General features: G+C 41.9%; 1 protein-coding gene across 3 annotated transcripts; it reads left to right on the forward strand.

Moving 5' to 3' along the window:
- The first annotated feature begins 216 nt into the window (after positions 1 to 216).
- HIKESHI (heat shock protein nuclear import factor hikeshi) lies at positions 217 to 26,158 on the forward strand. Of its 3 annotated transcripts, none has more exons than XM_073336585.1 (5): positions 217 to 371; positions 1,692 to 1,929; positions 13,586 to 13,737; positions 22,940 to 23,058; positions 25,940 to 26,158. In XM_073336585.1, the coding sequence occupies exons 1-5, from the start codon at positions 342 to 344 to the stop codon at positions 25,992 to 25,994; spliced, it is 594 nt and encodes a 197-aa protein (XP_073192686.1). In that variant the 5' UTR covers positions 217 to 341; the 3' UTR covers positions 25,995 to 26,158. The 3 variants fall into 3 exon arrangements, with proteins under 3 accessions (XP_073192686.1, XP_073192694.1, XP_073192704.1); XM_073336593.1 differs by having other exon boundaries at positions 218 to 363; XM_073336603.1 differs by lacking the exon at positions 217 to 371 and adding an exon at positions 488 to 564.
- Positions 26,159 to 27,685: the final 1,527 nt, after the last annotated feature.

Genomic DNA, 27,685 nt, shown 5'->3' on the forward strand with positions numbered 1-27,685 from the left:
CCCAGCCTGACAATAAACATCCCAGCATGCATTGCTCCATCGCTCTGGGAAAGGCCGTGTTCGGTGACAGACTACATGTCCCAGAATGCACTTCCCTATCCACCCGCGGCGCAGCCTGGGACGACAGGTCCCGGGATGCATCTCCCGTGGCGCGGTGCATACTGGGGTATGTAGGCCTCATGACGAGCGTAGACGAAGCCCCGCCCCTTGCCCGGAAGTAGTTCCGTCACTAGGGGTCCCAGGCAGGGGCTGTTTCCGGGGGGACCAGGCATTATGTAGGCTGCGGAGTGGTCGGCCGTTTCGCGAAGCTTCTGCGGCTGTCGGGCTCCGCGGCTGCCGCCATGTTCGGCTGTTTGGTGGCGGGTAGGCTGGTGAGCGGTTCCCCGGGGCTTGGCAGGCGGCGCTTCCGGAGGGGCGGGGCCTTGGCGGGCTGGGTGGAGCCTCTGGAGAGACTAGTGTGGGGGAGGGGCCTTCGGGAGCTGGCCGGGGAGGCTGTGTCGGGGGCCTCGTACCCTTCGGGGGTAGCCTGGCCTGGAGGACCCCCGAGGGAGGAGGCTCCAGCCGGTGGGGTTCAGGGGAGCGAGCTCGGGAGGAGCTGTGGCGGGAGGGGAGGGTTAGTGCCTGGGGGCTCAGCCTGTGGAGGGTGTCTCTGGGGGAGGAGCTGGAGGAGGGGGGGGGGCTTTAGCCTATGGGGAGAGGGTGTGTGTGTGTCTGTGTCTGGGGGAGGATCTTGAGGAGTGAGTGTGTGGGGCTCAGCGTAGGGAGGGGGTGTGTCTCTCGGGGTGTGGGCTGTGCCTGGTGATAGCATTGGTTGTGAGGAAGTTTGGGAAGGGCCATACTGTGGAGGGTAGGTTCCAAGCTGGGGTGCCTCTGATTTTTCTTTCTCGTTGTTGCTTTTGGGGGGCAGCTCCTGCATAAATGACATGTGTCACCTGCATAAATGACATGTGTCACTGTGTCTTCCTCTGTCCCCAGATGTTCAAGTCCTGTGCAGACCCCATCCCAGTGTGCCCTCCTTCCCCTCATACAGGGTGGCACCCACATTTTATTGGCTAATGGGTGGGTAACGTCACCTTGCCAGAAGATTGTCTCAAGTTGCAGCAGACTGCAACCATGTTTGGTAATACAGATTTATGGGCATATGGGAGGCGATAGATAGGTCCAAGCATTTTGTCTTGTGACTTGTTCTGAGTAGGAGCTACCTATATCAAGATGCATGCACTGATGTGTCATGTACAAGGACTCTGTAATAAAGACAAGGGTGGCTCTGTGTCCTCAACATTTAGCCATCCGTGAACTAAATGTATAAAATCATCTTATTTCTTGCTTAAAGAGGTTTCCATGATTAGGGTTCTGCGAGCTGTGTGGTCGACAGCCACTACTTTATAGACTTGGTGGCTTCTTCTGTACCATATTGTACCACTATCCACATGGGGAGCTAAGATACTCTGATACTACAGCCCTAGATGTGATATAAAGCCTGTGTAGCTAGAACAAGGTCTGTGATTCCTTGTTAGCAGCATATTATACAGTTCCCATGTGGTTGGGTTTGCCGCTCTCTCAGTTTATAAACTAAAACTGGCATGTGCCTCACTTCCCCTTCTTTCAAACACTAGATGGATTTCTGAAAAGAGGGCTCACAGGTTGTCAAAATTAAGATTTCTAAACTAAAACTTGGTTTTATGTTCTAGGTGCAAGCAGTGGCACAACAGGTGGCCCAGGATAAATTTGTATTTGACTTGCCTGACTATGAAAACATCAACCATGTGGTGGTCTTTATGCTGGGAACTATCCCATTTCCAGAGGGCATGGGAGGATCTGTCTACTTCTGCTTTCCTGACCAGAGTGGGATGGCAGTATGGCAACTCCTGGGGTTTGTCACCAATGAGAAGCCAAGTGCCATCTTCAAAATTTCTGGTTTAAAATCTGGTAAGAGCAGTGAAATATAGCCATTAAACAACAAAGCAATTAGACAATGAAGTGGATGTTTAGTTGCTAATGAATAAATGTAATAAGATATTGGAACATATTGTGTTATTTTTTTTTATTTGTATTATGTAGCACTTAGGAACCCTGTTACTACTCCACACAATGCACCGTCAACTTGTGGAACTCGTTGCCAGAGGATGTTGTGAAGGCTAAAATTCTAACTGGGTTCAACCAGATAATTAAATAAATTCATGGAGGATAGGTCCATCACTAGCTGTTAGCCAAGATGGTCAAGGCTGTAGTCCTATGAGTGTCCCTAAACATCTGACTACCAGACTGAACTAGTCAACGGGATGGATCATTCGATACTTGTCCTGTTCTTTTTCTTTGAAGGATCTGACACTGTCCACTGTTGGAAGGCAGGATACTGGGCTAGATAGACCATTGGTCTGAACGAATATGCCCATTCTTACATTCTTATTCATAAACCATCATGTGACATGCTATACACTGGAATGCTACTTGAAAAGCCAAATGTCTGTGTCTTTTCAAGTGGCTGTTAGTAGACGTAGCACTTATATTCTAAACAGTTCATCGAAACTGGCAGTTGTAGTATCTGATTGTAAATGAATGCTTGTGGCAGTGTTTCTCACTCTTCAGAGTTTGCAGGCAGTTTTCACATGGAGACTTTGCAAACTAGAAGCGTAGAAAATTAACATGGCACACGTTAAATGGATTAAAAACTAGCTACTTGATAGGTTTCAAAATGTAAATAGGAAATCATTGAGCAGGTGTATTTCAAGAAGCAATCCTTACACTATTTGACATTTATCAATGACCTGCGAGAAAACCAAAATAGTCGCTGATAAAATTTACAGATGATCCAAAAATTGGGCGAGTGGTAAATAATGAAGAGGACAGGCTGCTGCTACAGAGAGCTCTAGATCGCTTAGTAAAATGAGTTTAAGAAAACTGTTTTAATCCATATAAATGCAAATGTTTTAATCCAGGAGCAAAGCATGTACCTCATACTTAAAGGATAGGGGACTCTATCCTGGGGAGTAAACACTCTGAAAAAGATTTGGGGGTGGAGGTGGATAATCAGCTGAACACAAGCTCCTGATGATATTCTGTGGCCAAATGGGCTAATGTGATCCTGGGATGCATAAATGGGAATCTTGAATAGGAGTAAAGAGGTTACTATACCTCTATATTTGGCACTGGTTTGACTGCTGCTGGAATACTACGTCCAGTTCTGCTATTCACAATTCAAGAAGGATGTTGATAAATTAGAGAAAAACCACCAGAATGATTAAAAGATTCGAAAACCTGCCTTATAATGAGAGACTCAAGGAGCTCAATCTGTTTAGCTTGACGAAGAGGAGGTTAAGTGGGTGACGATTACAGCCTAGAAGTACCTGCATGGGGAACAAATACTTGGTAAGGGGCTCTTCAGTCTAGCAGAGAAAGGTAAATGTGATCCGGTGGCTGGAGATTGAAGCTAGACAAATTCAGACTGGAAATAAGGTGTAAATTTGTAACATTGAGGGTAACTGATCATTGGAAAAACATAGACTTGTAGACTTTGAGGCAAGAAGGGACCACCAGGATTATCTAATATGGCCTCTTGCACATTGCAGGCCACAGAACCTCGCCCACCCACTCCTGTAATAGACCTGTGACCTGGCTGAGTTACTGAAGTCCTCAAATCATGATTTAAAAACTTCAAGTTACAGAGACTCTACCATTTATACTAGTTTAAACCTGCAAGTGACCCGTGCCCCATGCTGCAGAGGAAGGCAAACCCCCCCAGGGTCTCTGCCGATATGACCCAAATGAAAATTCCTTTCTAGCCCCAAATATGGCAGTCAGTTAGTCCCTGAGCATGTGGACAAGACCCAACAGTCAGATGCCTGGGAAACTTCTCAAGGGTCATGGTGGAGTCTCCATCATTGACAACTTTTAAATCAAGATTGGATGTTCTTCTAAAATATCTGCTCTAGGAATTATTTTGGAGAAGTTCTATGGCCTGTGTTATACAGGAGGTCACACTAGATCATAATGGTCCCTTCTGGTCTTGGAATATATGAATTTGTACATTTTGAGTAGATTATAGATAGATGTACTTATATACATATTTAGTGTAAAAGAGAGCTACCCTATATGTTAATTAGTAGCATTTGTTAGGCACTTAGGTAGAAATGCCAGTGAATATTTATATTCACACTCAAAGATTAATTTTTTTTGTCAATGACTGTTGCTTCTAGTAGCTATATGTAGTAGCTTCATAAAACTAGCCTCTTGGAATCTAGATGATATATGTACTATGTATATTTTATTCCTCGAAACATCAGCTTTGGAAAATACTTTCCAGATTTTTGAGCATTCTTAGTTAGCACTTCAGCGCTCATAGTAGAATTTACTTCAGTGGGATGTCTGATTAGGTGGCCTGTTCTAATTAAATAGCTTTTTCCATGTGCACTCTAGCCTTTAATGCATAAGTCTGCGATTCTGTCGTGGAAGTCACGGATTCTGTGACTTCCGCAACTGCAGCGGATGGTACAGCTGACCCTAGGGCTGCCAAGCAGCTGGCCCCGGGGAGTGCCCCAGCAGCAGTTGGTGTGGCTAGTCGTGGGGAATGCCCCAGCAACGGTCCCCCAGGGACCATCTGTACTGTCTGCTGGAGGAGCAGCCCCTGGGGGCTGTCCTGGGAACCACCCAAGCAGCAGTGGTCCTGGGGGTGGCAGGTGCGGCTGGTCCTGGGGGCTGCCTGAGCAACAGCAGCTGGTGCGGCTGGCCCTGGGGGCCATCGGGAGAGCGGTCCTTGGGGGTTTCAGAGCAGGGGGCCACAGTGGGCAGTGAGCCCCCACCGCTCAAAACAGGCTCCCCAGAGCAGCAGGGCTCAGGAGCAGAGACTTAGTAATGGGTATTTGTAGTAAAGTCATGGACAGGTCACAGGCCATGACTTTTTGTTTATTGCCCATGACCTGTCCAGACTTTATTAAAAATACCCATGACTAAAGTGTAGCCTCATGAATGCATTACAGCATGGATAGTCAATAGGTGGACTGCAGGACAAATCCAGACTGCCAGATGCTCTTGAACAGATCGCAAAATATTTTTTTAGGGTTGACGATTAATCGCAGTTAATTCACGTCATTAACTCAAAAAAATTCATCTCGATTTTAAAAAAAAATTCATCTCAATTAATCGCCGTTTTAATCACACTGTTAATTTCAATTGGTATTCTGTTGTTTAAATATTTTGTATGTTTTTCTACATTTTCATATACATTTGATTTCAATTACAACACAGAATACCAGTGTATATTTTTTATTATAAATATTTGCACTGTAAAAATGATAAACAAAAGAAATAGTATTTTTCAATTCACCTCTTTTTCAATCTTTGTCATGAAAGAAAAACAAAACAATGTAAAATTTCAGAGCCTATAAATCCACACAGTCCTACTTCTTGTTCAGCCAATTGCTAAGACAAACAAGTTTGTATACATTTACAAGAGATAATGCTGCCCTCTTCTTATTTACAATGTCACTAGAAAGTAAGAACAGGCATTTGCATGGCACTTTTGTAGCCAGCATTGCAAGGTATTTATGTGCCAGATATGCTAAACATTCTTCATGCTTCAGCCACCATTCCAGAGGACATGCTTCCATGATGATTATGCTCGTTAAAAAAAACAATTTATTAATTAAATTTGTGACTGAACTCCTTGCGGGAGAAGTGTATGTCCCCTGATCTGTTTTACCTGCATTCTGCCATATATTTCATGTTATAGCAATCTCGGTAAGGGTCCTGCACATGTTGTTCATTTTAAGAACACTTTCACTGCAGATTTGACAAAACGCAAAGAAGGCACCAATGTGAGATTGCTAAAGATAGCTACTGCACTCAACCCAAGGTTTAAGAATCTGAAGTGCATTCCAAAATCTGAGAGGGACGAGGCATGGAGCATGCTTTCAGAAGTCTTAAAAGAGCAACGCTCTGATGTGGAAACTATAGAACCTGAACCACCAAAGAAGAAAATAAACCTTCTGCTAGTGGCATCTAACTCAGATGATGAAAATGAGCAAGCAGTGGTCTGCACTGCTTTGGATTGTTGTTGAGCAGAACCGGTCATCAGCATGCACGCATGTCCCTTATAATGGTGGTTAAAGCATGAAGGGACACGTGAATCTTTAGCACATCTGGCATGTAAATGTCTTGTGACACCGGCTACAACAGTGCCATCAGAATGCCTGTTCTCGCTTTCAGGTGACATTGTAAACAAAAAGCAAGCAACATTATCTCCTGCAAATGTAAACAAACTTATTTGTCTGAGCGACTGGCTGAACACAAAGTAGGACTGAGTGGACTTGCAGGTTCTAACATTTTACATTGTTTGGTTTGTTTTTGAATGAAGTTATTTTTGTACATAATTCTACATTTGTAAGTTCAACTTTCATGATAGAGATTGCACTACAGTACTTGTATTAGGTGTATTGAAAAATACTATTTCTTTTGGTTTTTTACAGGTGCAAATACTTGTAATAAAAAAATGAGAATTGTACACTTTATTCTGTGTTGTAATTGAAATCAATATGTTTGAAAATGTAGAAAACATCCAAAATATTTAAATAAATGGTATTCTGTTATTGTTTAACAGTGCGATCACAAGCCCTAATTTTTTTGTTGAAGTCGGTCAAAAAGCAAACCTTGACTTTGGGCTCTGCGGCTGAGTTTGCAAGGTTTGCAGTAATACTGTTCATTCTTGTAAACTGGGGAAGATACCTTACTGTAGATGAGAGAAATGCTACCCCACAAGTCCATACTCAGAGTAGAACCACACTTTACTTTTACGCTACTTCCTCTCCCGCCACCCCATCCCCAAGAATCCCAACACAGATCAGCCCCCAAAATGATAACTTGTGCTCAGTGCCATAAAGGTACAAAATTAATGACATCATCCATAGTATAAAATGCAGAGGGATAAATCCTACTGAGAAGGCTAGGAGAACCCATCATCTAATCTCAGTACAATTTCTAACTGATACCTTAACCGGTTGGAGGCATGGTCACCTGACCAGTTACAAGTAACATGATTCAGCTTGTTTTTATACAGCAGCTTTATTGTTGAAACTGAGTTAGTGCACCTGCACCTACCAGTGTGCCTATCTGGGTTTGTATTGGTGCACTTTGGGAAAATCTGCCTCAACAGGAGATAAAGTGCCAGAGAGCAGTGCCAGTTGTAGGAGGACTGGTGATGCACTTTGAAGTGTCCTACTATACATGGAGCTGAAAGGAAGGGTGACTGGCCAAACTGGCACATTTGGGAGTCTTGTCCGTGCTTTAGAAATCCTAAACACATGCTGAACTGAGTACAGGATGGCAATCATGTGCCAGCCTAGCTCTCTGACAGAGGTAAAATCCAATAACAAGGCAACTAAACATTTTTAACCATGTGTTGTGCAGATGCAGCTCATGTTTAGAGCTAACTATGCCAATAACTGGTTATAAAGTCTGTTCAGTTGTGACTTGGACTGGGTTTTTACTTCTTGTCTAATGGCCACAGGGTAGCAAAATAAATTACTCAAGTGGATGGGAGTGGTAAAACTTAGATATATTTAAGGCCAAGCAGTACAGCTGTGAGAGATCAATTTCAAAATCTCCTACCCTGCATGTTAAAATCACACTTAAGCATAAAGTCAGGGAATATAGAAGTTAGCTTTCACTAGGTAACTAACTTGCCCAAGTTGCACATAATTATAAAGACTAGTTGGACTATTAAATGCATACATTAATATAGTGTGTGCAATTGTGTTGCTATTATGGGAACTTCACTGTGGTTTTTTGACTCTGAATATACACTAAAATTGCATTGATAAAGATTTCTGTTTAGTTTCCAAAGAGAGAGAGCAACACTGCCTATGTATGTGAGTATTTTCCTTCCAATTAGGCTTTAAAGTTCACACCTCACTGAGGTGAGGGCAGGATGACATTTATCAGAAATACCATTTTTGTAAAGGTGGATCAAAAGGGTAACAGCAATTCGAGAAAGTAATGAGGACAGCAACAGGAAGTGAGGAAATCAGTACTTGATCCTGTTGTCCCAACTGTAGTTGGTTACAGTTCCCAATTAAACCAATGGGAGTCTTGTCTGAGTAAAAGATGGCAGGAATGGACCTCTAATTTGAACCTCTTGGATGTTGCAAATGTATTTCAGTGAGACACTTACAATCTTTCTCTTGCAGACTGGTCCAGCAGCATCCCTCTCAGGCCATGCAGGGAAAGTGTACATTTTAATGTCTGCTTAGAATCTTAGATGTTTACTGAGTACACTCAAAATGACATTTTTTTCCATTGTTTAATGTTCTAATTTCTAAACTTCCCAGAAAACCTACTATCATTGGGACTACTCTAAACTAGTTGCATGAAAATTTGAGAATCTTTGTACGGCAGTTTGTATTATTGATGAGTTAAACGTCTTGATGTGGAAAGTATCTGTTTTTACAATTCAAGCAGGTGAAAGAATTTTTATTTCTTAAAAAAAAAAGTCACTTTGAAGCCAGTCATGACAGAAAAGGCACTTTAGTAAGGTATAAGAGTGTGATGTTAGAATTGGAAGTCCTGAAAGAACCTTTAACTACTCTCTTGCTACCAAGTGATTGTGATGTCTAGACCACAAGCCACAATATCAAAATAAGTTACTGGTAGATTTAAGTGCAGAAAGTATCTTTGCCAATTAGAAGAACTTAAAAAAAGAGAAAAACTTAGTTATATAGATGTAATAGCTCTTAATAACCTAGACTTCTTTTTTTGAGGTTTAGTTAACATGAATGCTGACTAGCATAATAATAATGATAAAATCTAAATCTTTTTCTCCAGTTTGGCTGGAAATAAGGCAGCCATATCTAGCTTCAAATCAGAAGTCCCTCAATAAAGAAATTATCTATCTTCTACAGGCCTAAGTAGCTCTAGCAATGTCTGGAAAAACATGAACGCCGTAACCATGGTAATGAGTCACCTGCTTTTCCCAGATTGCTGTGATCAATTTTTGTGCCCATATTACCAAAAGACACTAATCAGGAATATTTCTGGCTTCTCCCTACAGGAGTTTCAGGTAACCTGAGTAGATCAGAATTTTTAATAAGGAATTCAAAGGTCTCTCTGTTTAATGATACATTTATGTTTTTTTCCTTTTGATCCCTCTATCAAACATACAGATAGGTTCTTAGTCCTTTTCAATAACATGAAAGGAATGTTTCATATTTTTGCAGTCCATTTGCAGTACTATATATATATATATATATATATATATATATATATATATATATATATATATATATCAACTTAACCAATGGATATGGGAGTGAGCTTCTGGCAGCTATTTCGTCTGGAGCAGGGGGGTAGTTGGGCTGAAAGAGCAGGCTTCTCTGGATCTCAGAAGTAAAGCAGGGTCATCCACTGCTCCAGATCCCTTTCTTGAAGCCAAATAAAGGTGGTGAAAGATCGAACATGCTGCTCTGACTGCTGCTGGTGTAACGTATGCATTGGATCTCAAAAGTTAGAGAAAATGGTGGTATACGCTGAACAAAGTAAAAACAATGTCATCTTAGGGGTTCTTTGTGTTTCACCAACTCAGTTCAGATAAGTTTTGGTTGCTACCAACCCTGTAAATTCATCCAGGGATTTGACAGTCAATCTGTTGCTCTTTTTGGATCCTGCATCTTCACCAGTAGTAAGGATTCTGCAGCGGGGAGTGATCTAACTGCCAGACTAGAAACTTCCTCACATTTCCAAAGCTTTATTGCCTCTGCAACACGAACAGGAGTAAAAAGAAAATAAATGTACATTTATGGGAAAAGTGAGCAGATAGGATAGAAATACACAGGGAGCGGATCTTTTTATTAAGAGATACAAATTTCACTCTTTCTGATCAAAGCTACTGTTTTAAGTGCTTTTAGTAACAAAGGCTCTTGGTACCAGTTCGTTCTGGTACAATAAGCACACAGTAGAGTTAAGTGCCCTTAGCTTTGCATTAGGCACTTAAATATCCTTGTCATGCCTAATTGAACTGATGCTGGGTCTTATCACTTAAATCTTCAGATAGTGTCCTCTGCTTTCAAGCTTATTGCAGCATTTGACTTTTTCCTCTTGATACTGTGATCCCTTTTTAGGATTTGCTTATTCTCCAGTATCAAAACTGGGACCAGATCAATTTTGACTACGTCCCTGAGTTCAGAATCTTTGAAATGATTCTTCTGGATACTCATACTGGGTTCCAATGATATGTCATCATCTAGAACTTCTTGGCACAGAAATGCTGAGGTCTGAATGTTTCCTCTCCTGATAGGGCGTGGGTCCAGAGGACAGGAACTTGTCTAGCAAGCCATCAAGATTGTCTTTGCCATGCTGTTTTGGTGGCCTTTTTTAATCAGGTAGGGATGCCATAAGGAAAAGGTGAAGACCAAAAGCAGTAAACTTAAATGAGAACAAAATGGCCCTGATGGAAGATGCTACCTCTCACAGCAGTTGTAGCCAGCCACCAGATCTTCAGAGCAGAAGCACTTGGTAACACCATGGCAAGTGCAACTGCTTGTAGCTGTCTGCTCACTTTGTGTGCCAGCTTCCAAATCTCCTTTAAGCCGTGACTAACTTAGACCAATTACATTTGACTCTCACCAGGAAAGAGAGTATAAAGATGCTTCCTTCATGAAGTGGGGAAGCTTGCTTTTATTTATTTATTTATTTTTACTGTGCCTAAATGTGCTAGGCACTTTGGTGTGCAAGAGGAAAAACATGCTCTTGGCAGCAAAGAGCCGACAGTCTGATTGTAGACATGAGATGACAAGTGGGGGGTAATATTTAGAGGTATAAGTCACCATTTTGCTCCCTCTAGCTTTTTGCTATCCGGTGCTGTGATGGTTTACATCAATCTTCAGTCTCCCCATCTCAAAACTTGTGGTGTAAAACCATGTCTATGTTTGATTAAAGGAAATGGCTAGAGAATAAACCCAAACTAATTTCAAAGCCTGAAGGCGCTCTGAAATAGCTGAGTACTGTGGCTAATAGTTGGATAAAGGAAGAGAAGTGGGAGATCAGTATGAAGAGACTATCCCTGCTTGCTCTTTTCCTGAAATGCTGGGATCTTTTGCAGCATTGCTTCTGAAGGCAAAATTGTGAATGCAAAAATATTTAGTCTGTATCTTGAAGTATTTTGAAATACTGCATGTTCCTTGAAATTTATGATTTATACGTTGTGAATAGAAGAGTTAGGCACTGAAAACAGATGTATTATTTTATAGGGCTTGTGATGGCCGAATATAATCCACATGCAGAAGAGGATAATTTTATTTTATCCTCACAAGTGGACAAATCTTGAGTATCTCTTCTGTGCTGTGTTCAACACTAACAGTGTATGAGCTCTGAAGGTGTGCGTGTATGTATCAAACAGATCTCGGTTGAGGAGGTGATACTTGAGGCAACTGGGGAAGAGGAAGGGAACAGCATGTGGGTGGGTTAGACCACCAGGAGGTAGTGAGAGGGCTCTGGCAGCTGCCTTCTTTTGTGTGGAGACACTTATGTGGGATGTTTGGATTGGGTTAAACTAAGATCTCTTGTGAGTTGGACCATCTCTTCTTGAGCTCAGTAGCTACTATTTGGCAAAACAAACCTAGATCTAGTATACAGTAAAGGTGGCAGATAATGTAACTGCTAGACTTACTTCATTGCAGCTTGCAGTGCTACATGGAAAATTAACAGACTCTTAATTGTGTTTCTACATAAACCATGCTAGGAAGAGCATGGTACCTGCTTCCTACATACTAATGTTTTAGGCCCGGGGTAGGCAACCTATGGCATGCATGCCAAAGGCGGCACGCGAGCTGATTTTCAGTGGCACTCACGCTCCCTGGGTTCTGGCCACCAGTCCAGAGGGCTCTGCATTTTAATTTAATTTTTAAATGAAGCTTCTTAAACATTTTAAAAACCTTATTTACTTTACATACAACAATAGTTTAGTTATATATTAAAGACTTATAGAGAGAGACCCTCTAAAAACGTTACAATGTATGACTGGCACATGAAACCTTAAATTAGAGTGAATAAATGAAGACTCGGCACACCCCTTCTGAAAGGTTGCCGACCCCTGATTTAGGCCTTTGCTGAAGAATTAACTGTCTTCTGGAATCTTCAGATTTCCTTGATTCCTTTGAGCTGGGGTAGGGCAGAGACTTATGCTAGCCTCACTGGCTGAGATTTTGGCAGTTGAGCCAGGTCACGTGGTGGTGTAGTTTTCATTTAGCCCAGTCAGCAGCTTGTGATACCACTTATTGGCATGTGGACTATGTCATAGCTCTTAAATGGTTCTGCTATTCTCTGCTAAGATGATCCAGAGGGTGGTACTGAGCAGTTGCTTCTTTATTGGGAGGATGTTTTTCTACAACATTCACTAGAACTTACGTGCAGTTGTGTGTCTTATTCACATCTAATGGCATTACAGGCATTCTCTGTGGCTTCCCATACACATTGAATAGGAGGGAGTGACAGATTTCAGTGAATCTCTAGATGATTGTGTTCATTTTTGGTGAGCCCCTGAGACTTGGGTTTAGAGCTGATTAAAGCTCAGTTTAGAAGAGTCAGAAGTGATGCTGGAGGTCTGGGATGATGCCTGCACAAAAGGTTTGCTATTTTCAGCCGGATTGTTAATGGATTCTCGAGTGGCTTTTGTGACCAACAGGGCCTCTTTATTTTGCAACCATTTCTTTCTGATGTGGACCTTGTTACAGTCATTTTGGTGGCTTTATAATGCTGAGATTGGATTACTGCAGTGCATGCTACATGGGATAGCCTTGAAGATCACTCAAACCTCAGAAACAGCTGCCTGTTTGCTTAGTGCAGTGTGAACCACTGGAGCATTATACCAACCCTCACAAGCATTCACTTTTTATTTGCTACTAGGTGCTGTTCAAAGTGGTGGTTTATTTACGTTCATTTAAAAATTCATTCAGCATCCAGAAGCCATGATGGGGGCTGCTAAAAATAAATGCTGCACAATAGTTGTGTGATCCAAGGCATAAATATTGTCATATTTTTACTTTGAATGAATGAACCAAAGGACTGTGCCTCAGTACTTGCTGGTTCTGGGTTTTTCTGTAAACATTTCTGTGGATATTAAAGGATAGAGGAGTACTATAAAATCATACTCCTGAGCTTTTTAAAAAAATGATCATACTCCCTGTTATACTGGAAAAGTCAGTAGTAGCAAGAGGTTCAAATGCTTCTGAATTTTGCATACAAATATACAACCCAACTGGTTCAATGGGGAGGTTAGTTTACGTCTTAAGGGATTTTAAAAACTGATTAACTCTTCCTTACAAAACTCCTTCCCTGTAAGGTTCTGTTAGGATTGTCTCTCTCTTCCCAGTTATTAGCAAGATTAAAGATATTTTTATATTTTAAAATTATCCATTGCATTTTTTCACACACTTAGTATATGAACTGTACACATTTTTTTTCGTAATTCTGTATGTAGACAGACCTCTGCTTGGCAAGTAACAAGAAACCTCACACAAGAAATCTTGGTTACTTCAACTTAATATAATAGTTGTACTGATGCCAAGTTTGACATTTCTGCTGCTTGTGCTATTTGTTTCAGGGAAAGGCAGCCAACACCCCTTTGGAGCAATGAACATCCCTCAGACTCCATCTGTAGCCCAGATTGGGATCTCAGTGGAATTGCTTGAACATTTGGCCCAGCAGACTCCTGTAGCAAGTGCTGCTGTATCATCAGTAGACTCATTCACTCAGGTAATTTAAAAACATTGTTTCTAGCAGTCTTTTGCTCATTAGCGTTGTTATACCAATAAAATAAAAACCAGCAAGATCTTATTAAAGGGGATAAGGCAAAATGCTACGTTCATTGTGAATACAGAAAGAATCGGAGTAAGCAGTCAGTTATAGCTATAACATCTTATTCACTCACACACAAGTTCTGTAGAGTTGTTATAGTTACCAGCCTAGGAGTTGCTTGTGCCAAGTCACTGGCCAGGTGGCCTGGACACGAGGGTGGAGCAGGGCCTTGTCAGATGCGCATCCGATGCTCCTGGAGGTTGGTTTGCAGAATCAGACCCAAAGTCCTCGGTCTTCAGGGTTTGTTCTTATAGGGATTTATCCTCATACAAGTTTATAGGGTTTGCTTAATCATGCTCTTCTCATGTTTGAAGTGATAATCAATCACTGTTCTCATGTTTGAGGTGATAGTCAATCATGCAGATGGTACAGCAATGATGAAATGACAGTATTTTGTCTTGTTTCTCGGCTCTTTGGCCTCCCCTGTCTTTGGGGCAAGTATGCCCTCAGGGTTATCGGGCTATCTCGTCCACTGCTTTCTTCAGCCAGATGATCTTATTTTAAGACTGGCACCTCAACCTTTAATTTTTCATTCCTTATTCAATCATAGATACATACAATCACACTCCAGCATATATCCTGTCACATCTGCATTTTAATCACCTACCCATCCTTTAACATAACCATTCTAAAATCAGTGGGACATTGCAGACTTCAATAAGTCTATTCATCCCACTTATTGTATCTAAAAGGAAACAAACAAGATAAGCATGCAAGAGTGGGGGGTTCACACCTCTTATTCCAGAGTTCAGGAAAACAAAGTTGTACCAGCCATAAAGGACAGCTGTTATCTTGTTACTTTTAGAACAATCTTTGTCTCTGGATGTGCTTCTACAATTAACACTGATCTTGTAAAACTGCCAGGCAATTTCAGTCAACACAGACTCATCAGGGTGGCTGAGAAACATATTTCTTTCTAATGGTCAGGCCAAATTCTGGGGTCTGTAGTGGAGTCACTTTTTCTTACATTTCCCATATCAGAAATATACCAGTTATCAATCTAGTCCAATAGCATAAGAGCCAGTTAAGAATCAAGCTCTCTGTTAAAGCAGGTGTAAAAAATTGTTACAAGTACAGTAGTTCCAAAACTACAACCCCCAATTGTATGTTATCAAGCTAATTATGATCTGGTAGTCTATTCATTCAGCAGAATACTTCAGATGAGATTTTTTTCCCTTAGGAAAATATAGAAATTGTGTGCGTTTTTGGGTTTGTTTTTTTTTTTTTTTGCCATTGCCATTGCCATAGTCTGCATGCTTACACTTGTGTAAAATGCTGATATATTTCCCTCTTCAGTCAAGTAGTTCTATGGACATGATTTATAATTCAAGTAAACTTTCTTTAAAAGAATGTTTTAAGCCTTTCCATCACAGGAGCTGAAACTGAGGCTTTGGTGGATGAAGAAGATAGCTAAAGTAGTACTCTAGGCTCCTAACTGTTGCGGGAACTTAAAGTGCCTATACTTGGGGGATGGGAAACACTTGGGGTGGAATACTAGGAAGGTAAGTCTTCTGTCACAGAGTAACAGGGCTAGCTGCACCTCTGTCCCCTTCCTGGTGTCTCCAACTTCACTTGCTTTAGGCCTCGTGCCTTTACCAATTTCAGGGTAAAAGTTTGCAATTTCCCCACTTTTACACCAGGCACTGAGTTACAGTACTGTGTGTGTTAACTGTGCTTACCCTACAGGACTGACTGAGTTTGGGAACCTGCAGTTCATCCCTTGGGAGTCTGTGACTGGTTGTGTACAGTGATCAGACAGTTTTCTTAAAACAAAAGTATTATTTTGTTTAGTAGTAGGCACAAAGCACTAGAGGGGGGAAAAAAAGATTTTAACCATCTACATGAATGTGTGTCTAGAGTCTTAGGGCAGGTCTACACTACAGGACCTATATCGGTAAAACTACATCGCTCAGGGGTGTGAAAAACCACACCACTGAGTGATATAGTTATACCGACCTAATCCCCCTCTGTAGACAGTGCTATATTGATAGGAGAGGTTCTGCCATCGACATAGCTACCATCTTTCAAGGAGCTCTCCCATCTCCGTGTAGGAGTGTCTTCACTTAAGCACTACAATGGTGCAGCTGCATTGGTGAAACTGCAGTGATGCAGCATTTTAAGTGTAGACCTTCCTTTACTGTCCCCTGACATAACCTAGGTAGATCTAAGATCTTCAGGCACCCGCACTAGGTCCCAGGCTGTTTCCCACTAGAAAGACTATGCTGCCATAGCTCCCTGGTGTAGCCTACACCAACAGAAGGAGTTTTTGCATCATTATAGGCACACCACCTCCCCAAACAATACGCTATGTTGACAGAGTCACTGTTCCATTGACATCACCACATTTGCATGGGAGTTTTGCTGGCGCAACTATGTTCAGGGCGGTATTTTTTTCACACTCCTGACTAAAGTAGCTATGCCGATAGTACATTTCAGTGTAAATCAAATCTCAGTCTGGTCTCCCTGAACACCTACTGCTTCTCTTCTGAGGAGAGAGTCCCTTTTAAACTCTGCTATAGGTGTGGGTTTTTTTGTTTTTTTGGTTCTTCTGTGTTCCCAAGGTTTGACTGTCCTGTTTAAAACCAATCCTGTAGGTACTGCAGGATAATGAGCCAGTGGTTCTAGCATTGTACTTTAACAGCTCAAGTATTTGCTGAGGAACGGCTTATCTTGAGCCATTTTCTTTCCTGCCTGTTTTTCCAGACACTCTTGTTGGTCTAAACCAATGCAGTCATACAATAAATATTCCAATAACCAACATTTATTTATAAATTATTACAGAGCAGCTCCAAATCTTTCACCGATATACTCTGAAGAAACTTACTCTTGATCCAAGACTACGCTGCACATTGAAGCTCAGGGCTCTTGCTTGGGGAACAATGGGAATGGCCAAAGCAGTTGGACTGGGCTTGAGGCAGATATTGTGATATCTCCATCAGCAGGCTTGTGCTGCTGCCTTAGCTAGCTGGATCCTCCTGCTTCTTGCTGTTGTGATATGTTGATGCACAGCTTTGCTGCTGGTGCAGGGACCCTGACATACTCCATGCTCAACTGGATACATGTTCCCTTTGCCACGATCACCCTTTCTTCCTGCTCCAGCACCTCTGAGTGGAACCCGACCCATTTTCTCCTCCCAGTCTCCTGACCATTCAGTGAAAAGGTACCTTTGAAATCCCCTCTCTTCTTGAGGGAAACTGCCCTGCACACTGAGGACTGCCATATTTTGGGCCTAGACTTAAGCATGTCCCAGCTCCCCAGGCTCATCTCAGACAGAGGGGAGGTAAATGGGTTTTTGATGTTCACCTGGGCAGTTGAACAGAGAAAGGGGAGGAGTGTGCAGAACCATGGGAAATTATGCCAGTGGCAGCTGCTCGGGAAAGACCCTGCTTTAGCTTCTTGATCCAGACAATAAATTGTTGCTTCAGTTCTGCAGAAACTTTTCGGTCATTTATGATCAACTTCGCTGCTGATGATTAATAGTTGTAGTGTGATAGGATCAATTACTCCTAAAGAGCTGTAATGGAGCACTTTGAGAAACCTAAGTTATCAGCAGTGTTAATCACACTGTTCACTGCTGCTCACAGTTGCCAGCTTTCATGTAAATAAGCACCCTGACTTTCACAATAAGCCAAAAATCAAGCTTAATCCCACTTCAAAACAAAGCCAAAACAAGCCAATCCCTAAGAACTCCAACACACTATGTGACTAGATCCTCTAGGTGTGCAGTCTGGGACTGTGATGGGCCCGCTGTGCACGCCTGGCTGTCTCACCCCCCACCCCCTTACCCCTGCTTCTTGGGAGCCGATATTAAAAAAAAAAAAAAAAAAAAAAGAACCTACAAGCCATAAACGAGCCAACAAGCAACTCAAAAGCCTATTATGCCAAAAACAAGCGCAATTTCTGCTTTTTTTTGGATGGGTTTGGCATGTCTGCTGGTGCTTCCTCCAAATAAAGCTATAATCCAGTCTGTCATCACAACTAACTGTGCGGGTGTGATGGACTTCAGAGTGCCTTTCAAGTGAGGAGTACTCAGCGGGCGTAACTAGCACACCTAAACAAATGCAGTTTTTATGTAAATATACTAAGCATGCATGGGGTGGGAGAGGAGAAAAACGGGATGGTTTCTGAACAATATTTCTCTGAAGCATCAAATCTTCCATTACTGTTTGTTTGCACCACTAAGATAATGTACCTTGTGGGATAATTGACAAAGCAGCTAATGTCTTTTGTTGGTAGTTACAGTTAAGGGAGAGGTATTTGATATTTGCAAGTTATTTTTTACAAGTATATTCCAAGTTCAATTAATATATTGTTATTAAAAAATGTAAAAATGTGCTTCAGACTTAGTCTGCGCTACAAAGTTTCGCCAACATAGCTGTGTCAGCTAGAAGTATGGCGGGGGAAAAAAAATCACACCCTCTATCCAACAAGCAATGCTTTATCCTCCTCCGCCCTCCCCCCCCCCCGCCTCCCATTCAGATCCAGCTATGTGGACGGCAGAGTACTTCTGTTGGCTTAGTTAATGCTGTTCATGGAGGTGTTTTAACTATGCTGTCAGAACTCCTGTCATCCCCCACTATATCTCCACTAGGTTGCTCTGCTGGCACAGCTAGACTGGCAAAGGCTCATACTGTTTCTCAGGGGTAAGGCTGCTCCAACACTAGAGATTATGACTAGGATGAATTACAGGCAGTCCTCAGATTTACGACACAGTTGGTTCCTGAAAATTGCATCGTAAGTCTAAATGTCGTAACTCAGAACCACAATACACTCCATTGCGGGACGGAGCATCGTAAAGTCAAAATCAATTGTCGTAAGTCAAATCAGGGTGTCAGTTCAGAAACATCGTAAGTTGAATGCTGTGAAGTCGAGGACTGCCTGTACTAGTTAAGGACAAGTTTGCAAAAGGAACAGTTGCAACTGGCCTGTATTTAAAAAAAAAAAAGAAAAATGAAAAAATGATATGATTGGAAACATAGTTTTTAAGAGGTGGTTATTCCATTTTATATTTAATCTTCATTTATATCAAACTAAAATTAAGTTGAATTATCTCGCATTGAACTTGAATTGTTCTTCTTCAAGAGATAGTCCCTATTGTATTCCACAGTGGATTACACATACACCCTGTGTGCCTATAGTTGGAGAATTTGAAGGTAGTGTCCATTGGTCCGCGCATGCACCCTGGCTTGCCTCGTGCTTCTGACTGAGGTGATAAAGGGCAAGGCGGACTGATCACCTCCTTAGTCCCTACTCACCACTGCATGGTCAGAGTCAGAATCTTTAGCATCCTCAGCCCCATCCTTTCCTGTATCCCATTCGAGTACCAGACTTATGCCCAGTACTCCGGGCTTCAAACTCTGCACCTTCGGCCCACGATCCTTCTCAGTCAGCGATGACCATCAATGCTGCCTTTACTGTCTCGGAGAGGCCCACGCTGTGGCTCAGTACAGTATTTGTCAATCTTTCACCAGCTGTACCTGAGAAGGACAGGCACTTGCCTCTGTAAGTACCTCATGGAATTGACCATGAGGCCTCAATCGGACCCAGGCTGGGGACATCCTACCCCCAACCTGCCCAGTACCTGGGCCTGAATCTGCAAGAAAGGCATTTCCTGCTGCAGAGTGTGACTTCAGTGCTGGAGGATCCGACCTCACAGCGAGGCCTAGTTGGGAGATTAGGAAGCATGGGACTAAATCTTCATCTAAATCCATTCCAAAGATATCAGATCTGCCTAGAAGCAAACCCACCGGCCCGGCTCATGAGGATGTCTTATGTCTGGATACCATCATCATCGCCACCACCAATGGCCCAGACAGTCAGAGTCCCTCTTACACTGAGGAGATCTGGATCCATGGTTGCACCATAGGGCGTTTTTGCTGTCCCGGATCCAGAATCCCCCCTTCCATTGGGATTCTCCATTTTTAGGGAGCTTATATCACCTCCGAGAGACCTGTCGGTGGGACGGAATTTATCATTCGCACTTATACAAAATGTACACCTCTCAGTCAGCACCGATGGTACCACCATCAGAACCCGAGTCAACTCTTTCCTTCTCAGGAAACTTGGAACCATTTGAGGAACTAATTTTCCTGTACTGCCATTCCCTACGAGGCCCACATGACCCTAGGACCAACCACCACCTCACCTGACTCAGTGTCATCACTTGCCTCCCCTACAAGAGAACCTCAAATTTATCCCCAGATTCAATAGGGAGGCAGGGTATTACACTCTGGTTCTGGCAGTTCCACCTGAACATGCCAAAGCCACCACTTCATCGCTGGATGAAGTGGTGGCTTTGGCATTCCCCCCCCCCCCCCAACATGTGTCACTCCATTTGTAAGACAAAACCGTAGTTGCCTTCAGGCATGGCTACAGTCAGTTTATGCCCCAAGCCGCTATTCTATGAACCTCGCACTGAAAGTTTCCACTAAGGTGCCGTTGTCCCTACTAAGTTGGGGAGCCCATGTGGGCAACCACATGGCACAGGGAACATGGACATCTCAAGAGTCCAGAATGCACATCAATGTCCTGAAATTACAAGTACTATTGAAGGCATGCGAGTTCCTTCTTCCTTTCATCAACTCTCACCAAAGCACTATGATGGTTTTCTACATCAACATACAAGGGGGAGCGAGATCTGCCTCTCCGAGTGCAGAAGCAGTCAATCTCTGGAACTGGTGCATCAGCAATCAGATCACCCTATTTGCAGCCTACCTTCTGGGGACGCAGAATATGCATGCAGATGCTTCACGATTGACCACAAGTGAGAGCTTCATGACATTTTCATATGATGGGGAACCCCAACCAGGGATCTGTTCACTTTCCAGGCCAACAACAAGTGTGCCACATATTGCTCCAGGGGAGTCATAGCTTACTGCTCCCTCTCCTTTTTCACTATAACAGTTCAACTATGCCTTCCCTCCGCTACTGCTTCTGTCACAAGTGTTATGCAAGATCAGACAGGATAGAGTGACAGTCATCCTGATAGCGCCTTTCTGGCCCAGACAGTTTTGGTTCCCCAAAGCCTCCTATGCCTGTCATCTCATCCTCTGATTACCTTCCCAATCTTCCCTGAGCTCCTAACCCAGTGCAATGGCAGGATCAGGCATCCCAATCCACTACCACTTCACCTCAGGGCGTGGTATTTTAGATGTTTGTCAGCCCTAGAATGCGTGTGCTCCTTGGCCGTGCATGACATCCTTTCTAATAGCAGAAAGGACTCAACTAGGAAACGTTACCAATCTAAATGGAAATGCTTCTCATCCTGGACACAGCAGAAAAGCGTTCTACCAGAAGCTACGGGTATCCCACTCATCCTCGACTATATCCTATCTTTAAAGACATCAAACCTATTCCTCAGTTCCCTGTGAGTCCACTTGGCAGCTATCTGTGCATTCCATCCCCCTGTGGAAGGCTACTCTATTTTCGCACACCTGCTAACCACTCGATTCTGGAAAGTCCCAATAAGAACTTTCCCACCCTCTCAAAAGATAATACCCCGTGGGACTTGAATCTTGTTCTTTCAGTTCTGACACAGGCTCCCCTGCCCCTTTGAATCCTTAGTGACTCGCTCAATGTCCCTCCTCTCCATGATGCTCATCTTTCTTGTACCCATTGGCAAGGAGGGTTAATGAACTTGGCGCAATGATGGCAGACCCTCCATACACTGTATTTCAGAAAGATAAAGTTTCTTTATACCTACACCCCAAATTTATCCCCAAAGTGGTTTGGAATTTCACCTTCACCAATCCATTCCTGAAACCACACACGTATGTTAAAAAAAAGCATAGGCTCCACTCCTTAGATGTTTCACGAGCCTTGGCCTTTTACCTGCAGAGAACAAAACCATTCAGAAAGTCTTTGAGGCTGTTTGTCGCTGTAGTGGAGAGAGTCAGAGGTTATGCCATCTTCATCCAGAGTTTCCAAATGGATATCTGATTGCATTCTACTCTATCAGCTCTCAAACTTCCCCACTCCATGAGAGATCAAGCCACGACTGTAGCGTCTCTTCAGGATGTACCCCTCTTAGACATCTGTAAAGCGACCACATGGAGCTCCATCCACATGTTTGCAAGATGTTGCATTCTGGTACAAGATTCGGCCACTGATGCCTCATTTGGTACGGCAGTTCTCCATTCGACCTTACCATCCTCATCCTTGCAGCTCCTCTTACTTAGGTACTGCTTGTCAGTCACCCACAGTGGAATACCATAGGGACCATCACTCAACGAAGAGGAGGTTACTTACATGTAACTGGAGATTCTTTGAGATTTGTGGTCCCTATATAGTTTTCCATTACCCCTTCTCTTTTCCCTGTACTTTGGATCTTACCTGATTTGTGGTAGAGAAGGAAGTGATGTGGCAGTTGGACCACCCCACCCTTTATTGCCTTGATCAGAAGTAAAAGGTGAGCCTGGGTGCATGCTCAGACCAACAAATGCTACTTTCAGATTCTCCAATTCCAGGCGCATGGTGAACATACATAACCCACGATGAAATACATATAAGGACCACACATCTTGAAGAACCTCCGGTTACAGGTAAGTAACCTCTTCTTACATGTAATTACCACTAGGTGAGCAAATACAAAAAATGAAGTACTTGTAGGCAAAATCATCAACAGCAGGTGCTATTGGTAGGCTGCCACTAACTTGCTAGTCTAGTTTGTAGGAGAAGGCCCAAGTCTTAACACTACATCATCCATTAGTCCCATAAGACTTTACAAATTTTATTTTTGTTTATCTTGAGGTCGTTTAAGGCTTTCCTTCAGAAACTTGCTCCAGGAAACTAATCTTTTGAAAAGAATAACTGAATAAAAATCAAAATATTTTTAAGTTTCTGAGAGAATCTCTTTAGAGAGGCGGTGTCTGAGGGCAGGACTGGAAGCTAGGAACGCTAGATCTAATCCTCTCTAACACAGACTTCCTTTTTACTTAACCTCTCTGCCTTCCTTTCCCACATCTGTAAAAGAAAAATTTAATCCACCCAGCATGAGGCTTGAAGATTAGCTAATCATTTGAACAGTGCATTAGATATGAAAAGCATGATCAAAGTTCTAAATATGGATTTGATTTACAATGTGTGCTTTTTGGTATTTCAGTTCACTCAGAAGATGCTGGATAGCTTCTATAACTTTGCCTCATCGTTTGCTGTCACGCAGGCCCAGATGACACCGAATCCCTCTGAAGCTTTCATCCCTGCAAATGTGGTTCTGAAATGGTAAAGAAAAACATCTCAAGCAATAAGCTTATTTCTAGGCACCAAAACTGGGTTTCATAGCACTGAATTAACTTTCAAATCTTACTTTGAAAATACTTAACTAAAAGTTCTCCTTTTGACTTTGCTACACTATAGTAGCTTCTTGTATTCTGTTCTACATAGCCTCTTTTTAAATACTAAACTTGGATCATTAAAATACTGTACCTATCTCACTCTTGTTTGCTACCAGGCAGTTTAACCACTACCTGCAGTATGTGGCTGATTCCGGAAGCCGCCTTTACTCCTTGTAATGGTACTGACCATAGGAAAGCAGAACACACTGCCGTCTCTTGGGCTACAATCAATGTCTGTTAAGTTCTCAGGAGCACTTAGTTAACAACACTGTATGAACACTCCTAGTCCTTTCCCCACAAAGTCCTCACGTCTTAGGCCAGGGTACATGTATTCAAAGGATGTTGACCTAGACCAAGTTTTAAAACACTACTTAAAAATGATTCAGACTGCCTGAACATGGTTTGACCATCTAGTGTGGGCAGGGCAAAGAGCATTATATGAGTTCAGCCTAATTAGTTAAAAATTATGCCTCAGACTGGTTTGGGTAACGGTTCCTAGCCAGCATAGTTGGGAAATGTGGGGGGGACGGACTTTTAATATATAGTAGCATGTCAGAGTTACGAGCACCAGAGTTTGATGAACTGACTGGTCAACCAGACACCTAATTTGGAACTGGAAGTATGCAATCAGGCAGCCGCAGAAGCCCTCCCCTCCCCACCCCCCCAAAAAAAAAAAAGAAAGAAAGAGAGCAAATGCAGTACAGTACTGTGTTTAAACATAAACCACTTTAAAAAAAAAAGTTTTTTAAAAAAAGATGATTTGACAAGGTAAGGAAACTTTCATTTAAATTAAGATGGTTAAAAGCAGCATTTTTCTTCTGCATAGTAAAGTTTCAAAGCTGTATTAAGTCAATGTTCAGTTGTAAACTTTTGAAAAAACAACCATAATGTTTTGTTCAGAATTACGAACATTTTAGAGTTATGAACAACCTCCATTCCCGAGGTTTTTGTAATTCTGAGGTTCTACTGTAGTTAGTGGTTCTCCTTTGGGCTTGGAATTTGAAATCCTAAGGTTTATTCTGAACATAGCTGGTCCATTCTTATCCTTTGATTCTGATAGCACCGAGAATGTGCTAGGCACTGTACAAATGTGAAAGAAGGCAAGATCCCTGAAAGAAAAACGAAGGGTAGGGGAAAGGAGTTAAACAAATAGTCAGGACAGTGTCTGGTCAAGTCCTGATACAATTTTGATAAGGGCCAGCTTCTGTGTGACAGTTGAGGGGCAAAACCGCTAGGGATGCCCAGTACCAGCAAAAGGACCTTTCCAGAGAGCGGCAGGAGGTCCATTTCACTGGGGAACTACACTCTGTGACCCTGCTGGGATTCTGGCGTGAAGACTTGCTTAAGTGTCCTTTGGCCTTTGGTTAAATAAGTTAGGTTCCTGACTGGACATTGTTCACTACATAAATGCCTCACTGAATCTGTTGAAAAGCCCTGGAGGCAGGGATGCACCCATCGCTTTGCACCAGGCCATCAGAGGAACATGAACGGTGAGGACAGGACAGGCACTCTGGAGGTCTGCAGAGGCTGTACCAGTACATTAAAAAAAAAACTAGAAATAGAAAAACTGAAGTGGGCCAAAGCAAGATAGGATCAAGCAATCTCCTTAGCTGATAAAAGTTTTAATTGATCTAGTAATCTGATCACAGCCATATAGGGTACCAGTAGTTTGGCCCAGCTGGAGCAAGAGTTTGAAGAGCTTCACACTCTGCTCTCATTTGAAGTTGTATCAGATCTTTCCAGAGATGACAGTATTTCTTTCCTGTGGCCATTGACTATTTCATCAATGTGATCTGTGAAGTGTGGACAACTTGTGTAGAAGTGAGGATTTTGAAGCTTGTTTTTGGCTTCTGCAGGATCAAAGCCTGTAGTATATTTATTGAAAAGGTCTCATAAGTCTCATATTCTGCCCTGTTTTTGGAACCTCTTAGATTATTAACTTTGATTATAACAATTCATTGTTTTCATCACTTATGCTCTTTGTCCAAGATGGCAGCAATAGAGGAAGTAGGATGGTCTGTGAATAGTTAATTTCACTAAGTGTTAGCACACTGTAGGGAATGTTAGCATCTAAAAACCCATTATTTTTATTTCTTTAAATTCACCACTGGATTTTTGTGACATGTACTTATATTTGTAAAACATAAATGTTGGGGTTTAAACTACTGTCATTTCAGCATACACAGAAAAAATGGCAAACTACTTATATGGTGCTCTTCGTATGCATTATAAGGGAACATGTCGCATATGCATTAGTCTTCGATTACATAATCAGATACGATATTTTCCACAAGATCAAGAGCCTCATTTATTTCACCAGATGGAATAAAAGGGGACAGAATTAAGGGTATATGGACAACCTTAAACGGGCGTTTTCTGACTTTTGAGTGCTTGACTTTACAACCTGAATAATGTTCTTATAATGTATGTATGTTTAGTATGTAATCCATAAAACGTTTTAGTTTTGTTAAATTTTAATCAGCTACACCGTAAAGGTAATGACCTAATGGAATATACCTCTCACTATCAAAGTGCCTGAAGCATGACTGGGAAAACAGGGTTTGAAAAGACCATGCAGGGGAAAGATATATTTAAACAGTTTTCCATGCTGTGTGTGGGGGTAATACTTAAATCTTGCCTCTGTACAGATGACTTAATCTGTGATCTGGGCTAGTTCTTCTGTAATGGTTTGGAAAACTGAAGCTGTAATTCTTGAGTTGCATCATTGGGAAGCCATTTTAATTGGTACAAACTTTTGTCTCTTCTAGGTATGAGAACTTCCAGAGACGACTGGCTCAGAATCCTTTCTTTTGGAAAACATAAACTTCAGTCATGTCTTTTGAAGTGCTCTCCGACTATAGTCATGTCTTAAAGATACAGTAAATCACCCCACTAAAGAAAGTTGGTGCAGTAATCAAAGTCTAAACAGACCACATGGATTTTATAGTACCACTGGAACTTATTTAAAATTAAAAACCTGAAAACAACTGCTCATCTTTGTGTTTTTTTCTAGCTAAAAATATTGAACATCAAGAAGTCAATGTTGTATCTACATCTTTATAAGTGCAATTGTATCCATTTGTAATTACGTCCCATTTTAAAATGGCTGTACACCATATTTGTACAAATTTTATGAAGTATTTACAGTTTTTTGTTTAATGGTAAAGAAACCAAATTGAACCCTGTTCGTCTTATTCTTAAGAAATGCTATCAGGCTAAATCACAGTTTTACATTACTAATATCTTGGAACTAGATGTAAGATGCAATCACTTCTTATATTTCACTCAGCATAACAGTCTAAGGGTTGGATTCCCAGCTGGTGTAAACTGGCATAACTTCATTTTCCCTTGTCCTTGCAGGGCTCGATCCCAAGGGTTATGCGCTTCCTTCCACTTGTGAGTGGATGGGCGGGGCAAGCCTTTGGGCCTCATTTTCTCCACTCCACTTCAATCTATCTTTTAAAATGACCATCACAGGCCAATTCAGGGCCCCAAATTAATATTCTGTAATGCCAAACAAAGGACTTGTTAGTGGGGAGAAAGAGGGAGGAAGGTTTGGGCAGCAGAGGCTATTTATAGTGGAGGCTCTTGATGGGTTCTTACTTAGCCTGAGGGGTTTACTTTTTGTTTGGTATGATGCATGATCTGCTATGGAGGGGGGAAAAAGTCTAATACTTCTTAGTATTCAGAGTTTCTTTTTCACTAGTATATAATAGATAGTGGGGTTGCAGCACTATCTTTCAACAGTAGTTTAAAGGGTCTTGGTTCTCTTAGGCTTGATTAAATAAGCTTATCAGATGCAGTCAGTAACAGTCTTGTGTTGGCCTTGCTCTACATGAAGCTGCCCTGACAACCAGTTAACATCTGTTTGACATTCTAGTCTCCTTTGTACTTTGCTGTGATTCTATTCCAAGGAAAAACAAAGGCACCTCCTATTGTTTCTGGTAAATTTTTCCTTCCCTTATGTATTCCCAGTCTCAGGGATTTGAACTAAATCAGTGCCTTTTCACAGCCTTTTGCTAGAGGGAATTTTAACATCTGTTTCATGCTTAATGTCTCAGTACCGTTCCATATGCTACAAACAAGATTCTCTGATCCTAAAAGTGTTTGAAAAGAGGAATCTTTCCCTTTTACTAAACCAGCTCTTCTTTATACATACACACAGAAATATGGGAGTGTTATAGCTGCATTATACACTGCTCTCAAATTATCTAGTTCCTCACCCCTAAATTCTTATTTTGTTAACCAGTTTGCTTTCATTTTAAACTATGGATTGAATTCAGTCTCAGGTGATCCAGTTTGATTTGAAAACTTCATTCTTCTGATTTCTGCACATTTCTCTTAACTTTTTAGTTTCTTCGCCATTCCTCTAAATAAATCTATATAATAATAAGTCCAATAAATCTCAGACTTTAATGGAAACCACAAGGCTTAGAAGGTCAGCAAGCCAGGGCCGTAACCTATTTGCGGTAATATTTCACTTTTCCCTTAATCTCTTAAGTAAGTAGTGCTGC

The sequence above is a fragment of the Lepidochelys kempii genome, chromosome 1, assembly GCF_965140265.1.
Source record: "Lepidochelys kempii isolate rLepKem1 chromosome 1, rLepKem1.hap2, whole genome shotgun sequence".
NCBI classification, from domain to species: Eukaryota; Metazoa; Chordata; order Testudines; family Cheloniidae; genus Lepidochelys; species Lepidochelys kempii.

Bases quoted from the DNA above. Each gene is read 5' to 3' on its own strand.
- HIKESHI (XM_073336585.1), top strand. From the start codon at position 342: ATGTTCGGCTGTTTGGTGGCGGGTAGGCTG. The intron at 372-1,691 runs GTGAGCGGTTCC...TTTATGTTCTAG, and splicing joins GTTTGGTGGCGGGTAGGCTG to GTGCAAGCAGTGGCACAACA. The intron at 13,738-22,939 runs GTAATTTAAAAA...TTGGTATTTCAG, and splicing joins CAGTAGACTCATTCACTCAG to TTCACTCAGAAGATGCTGGA.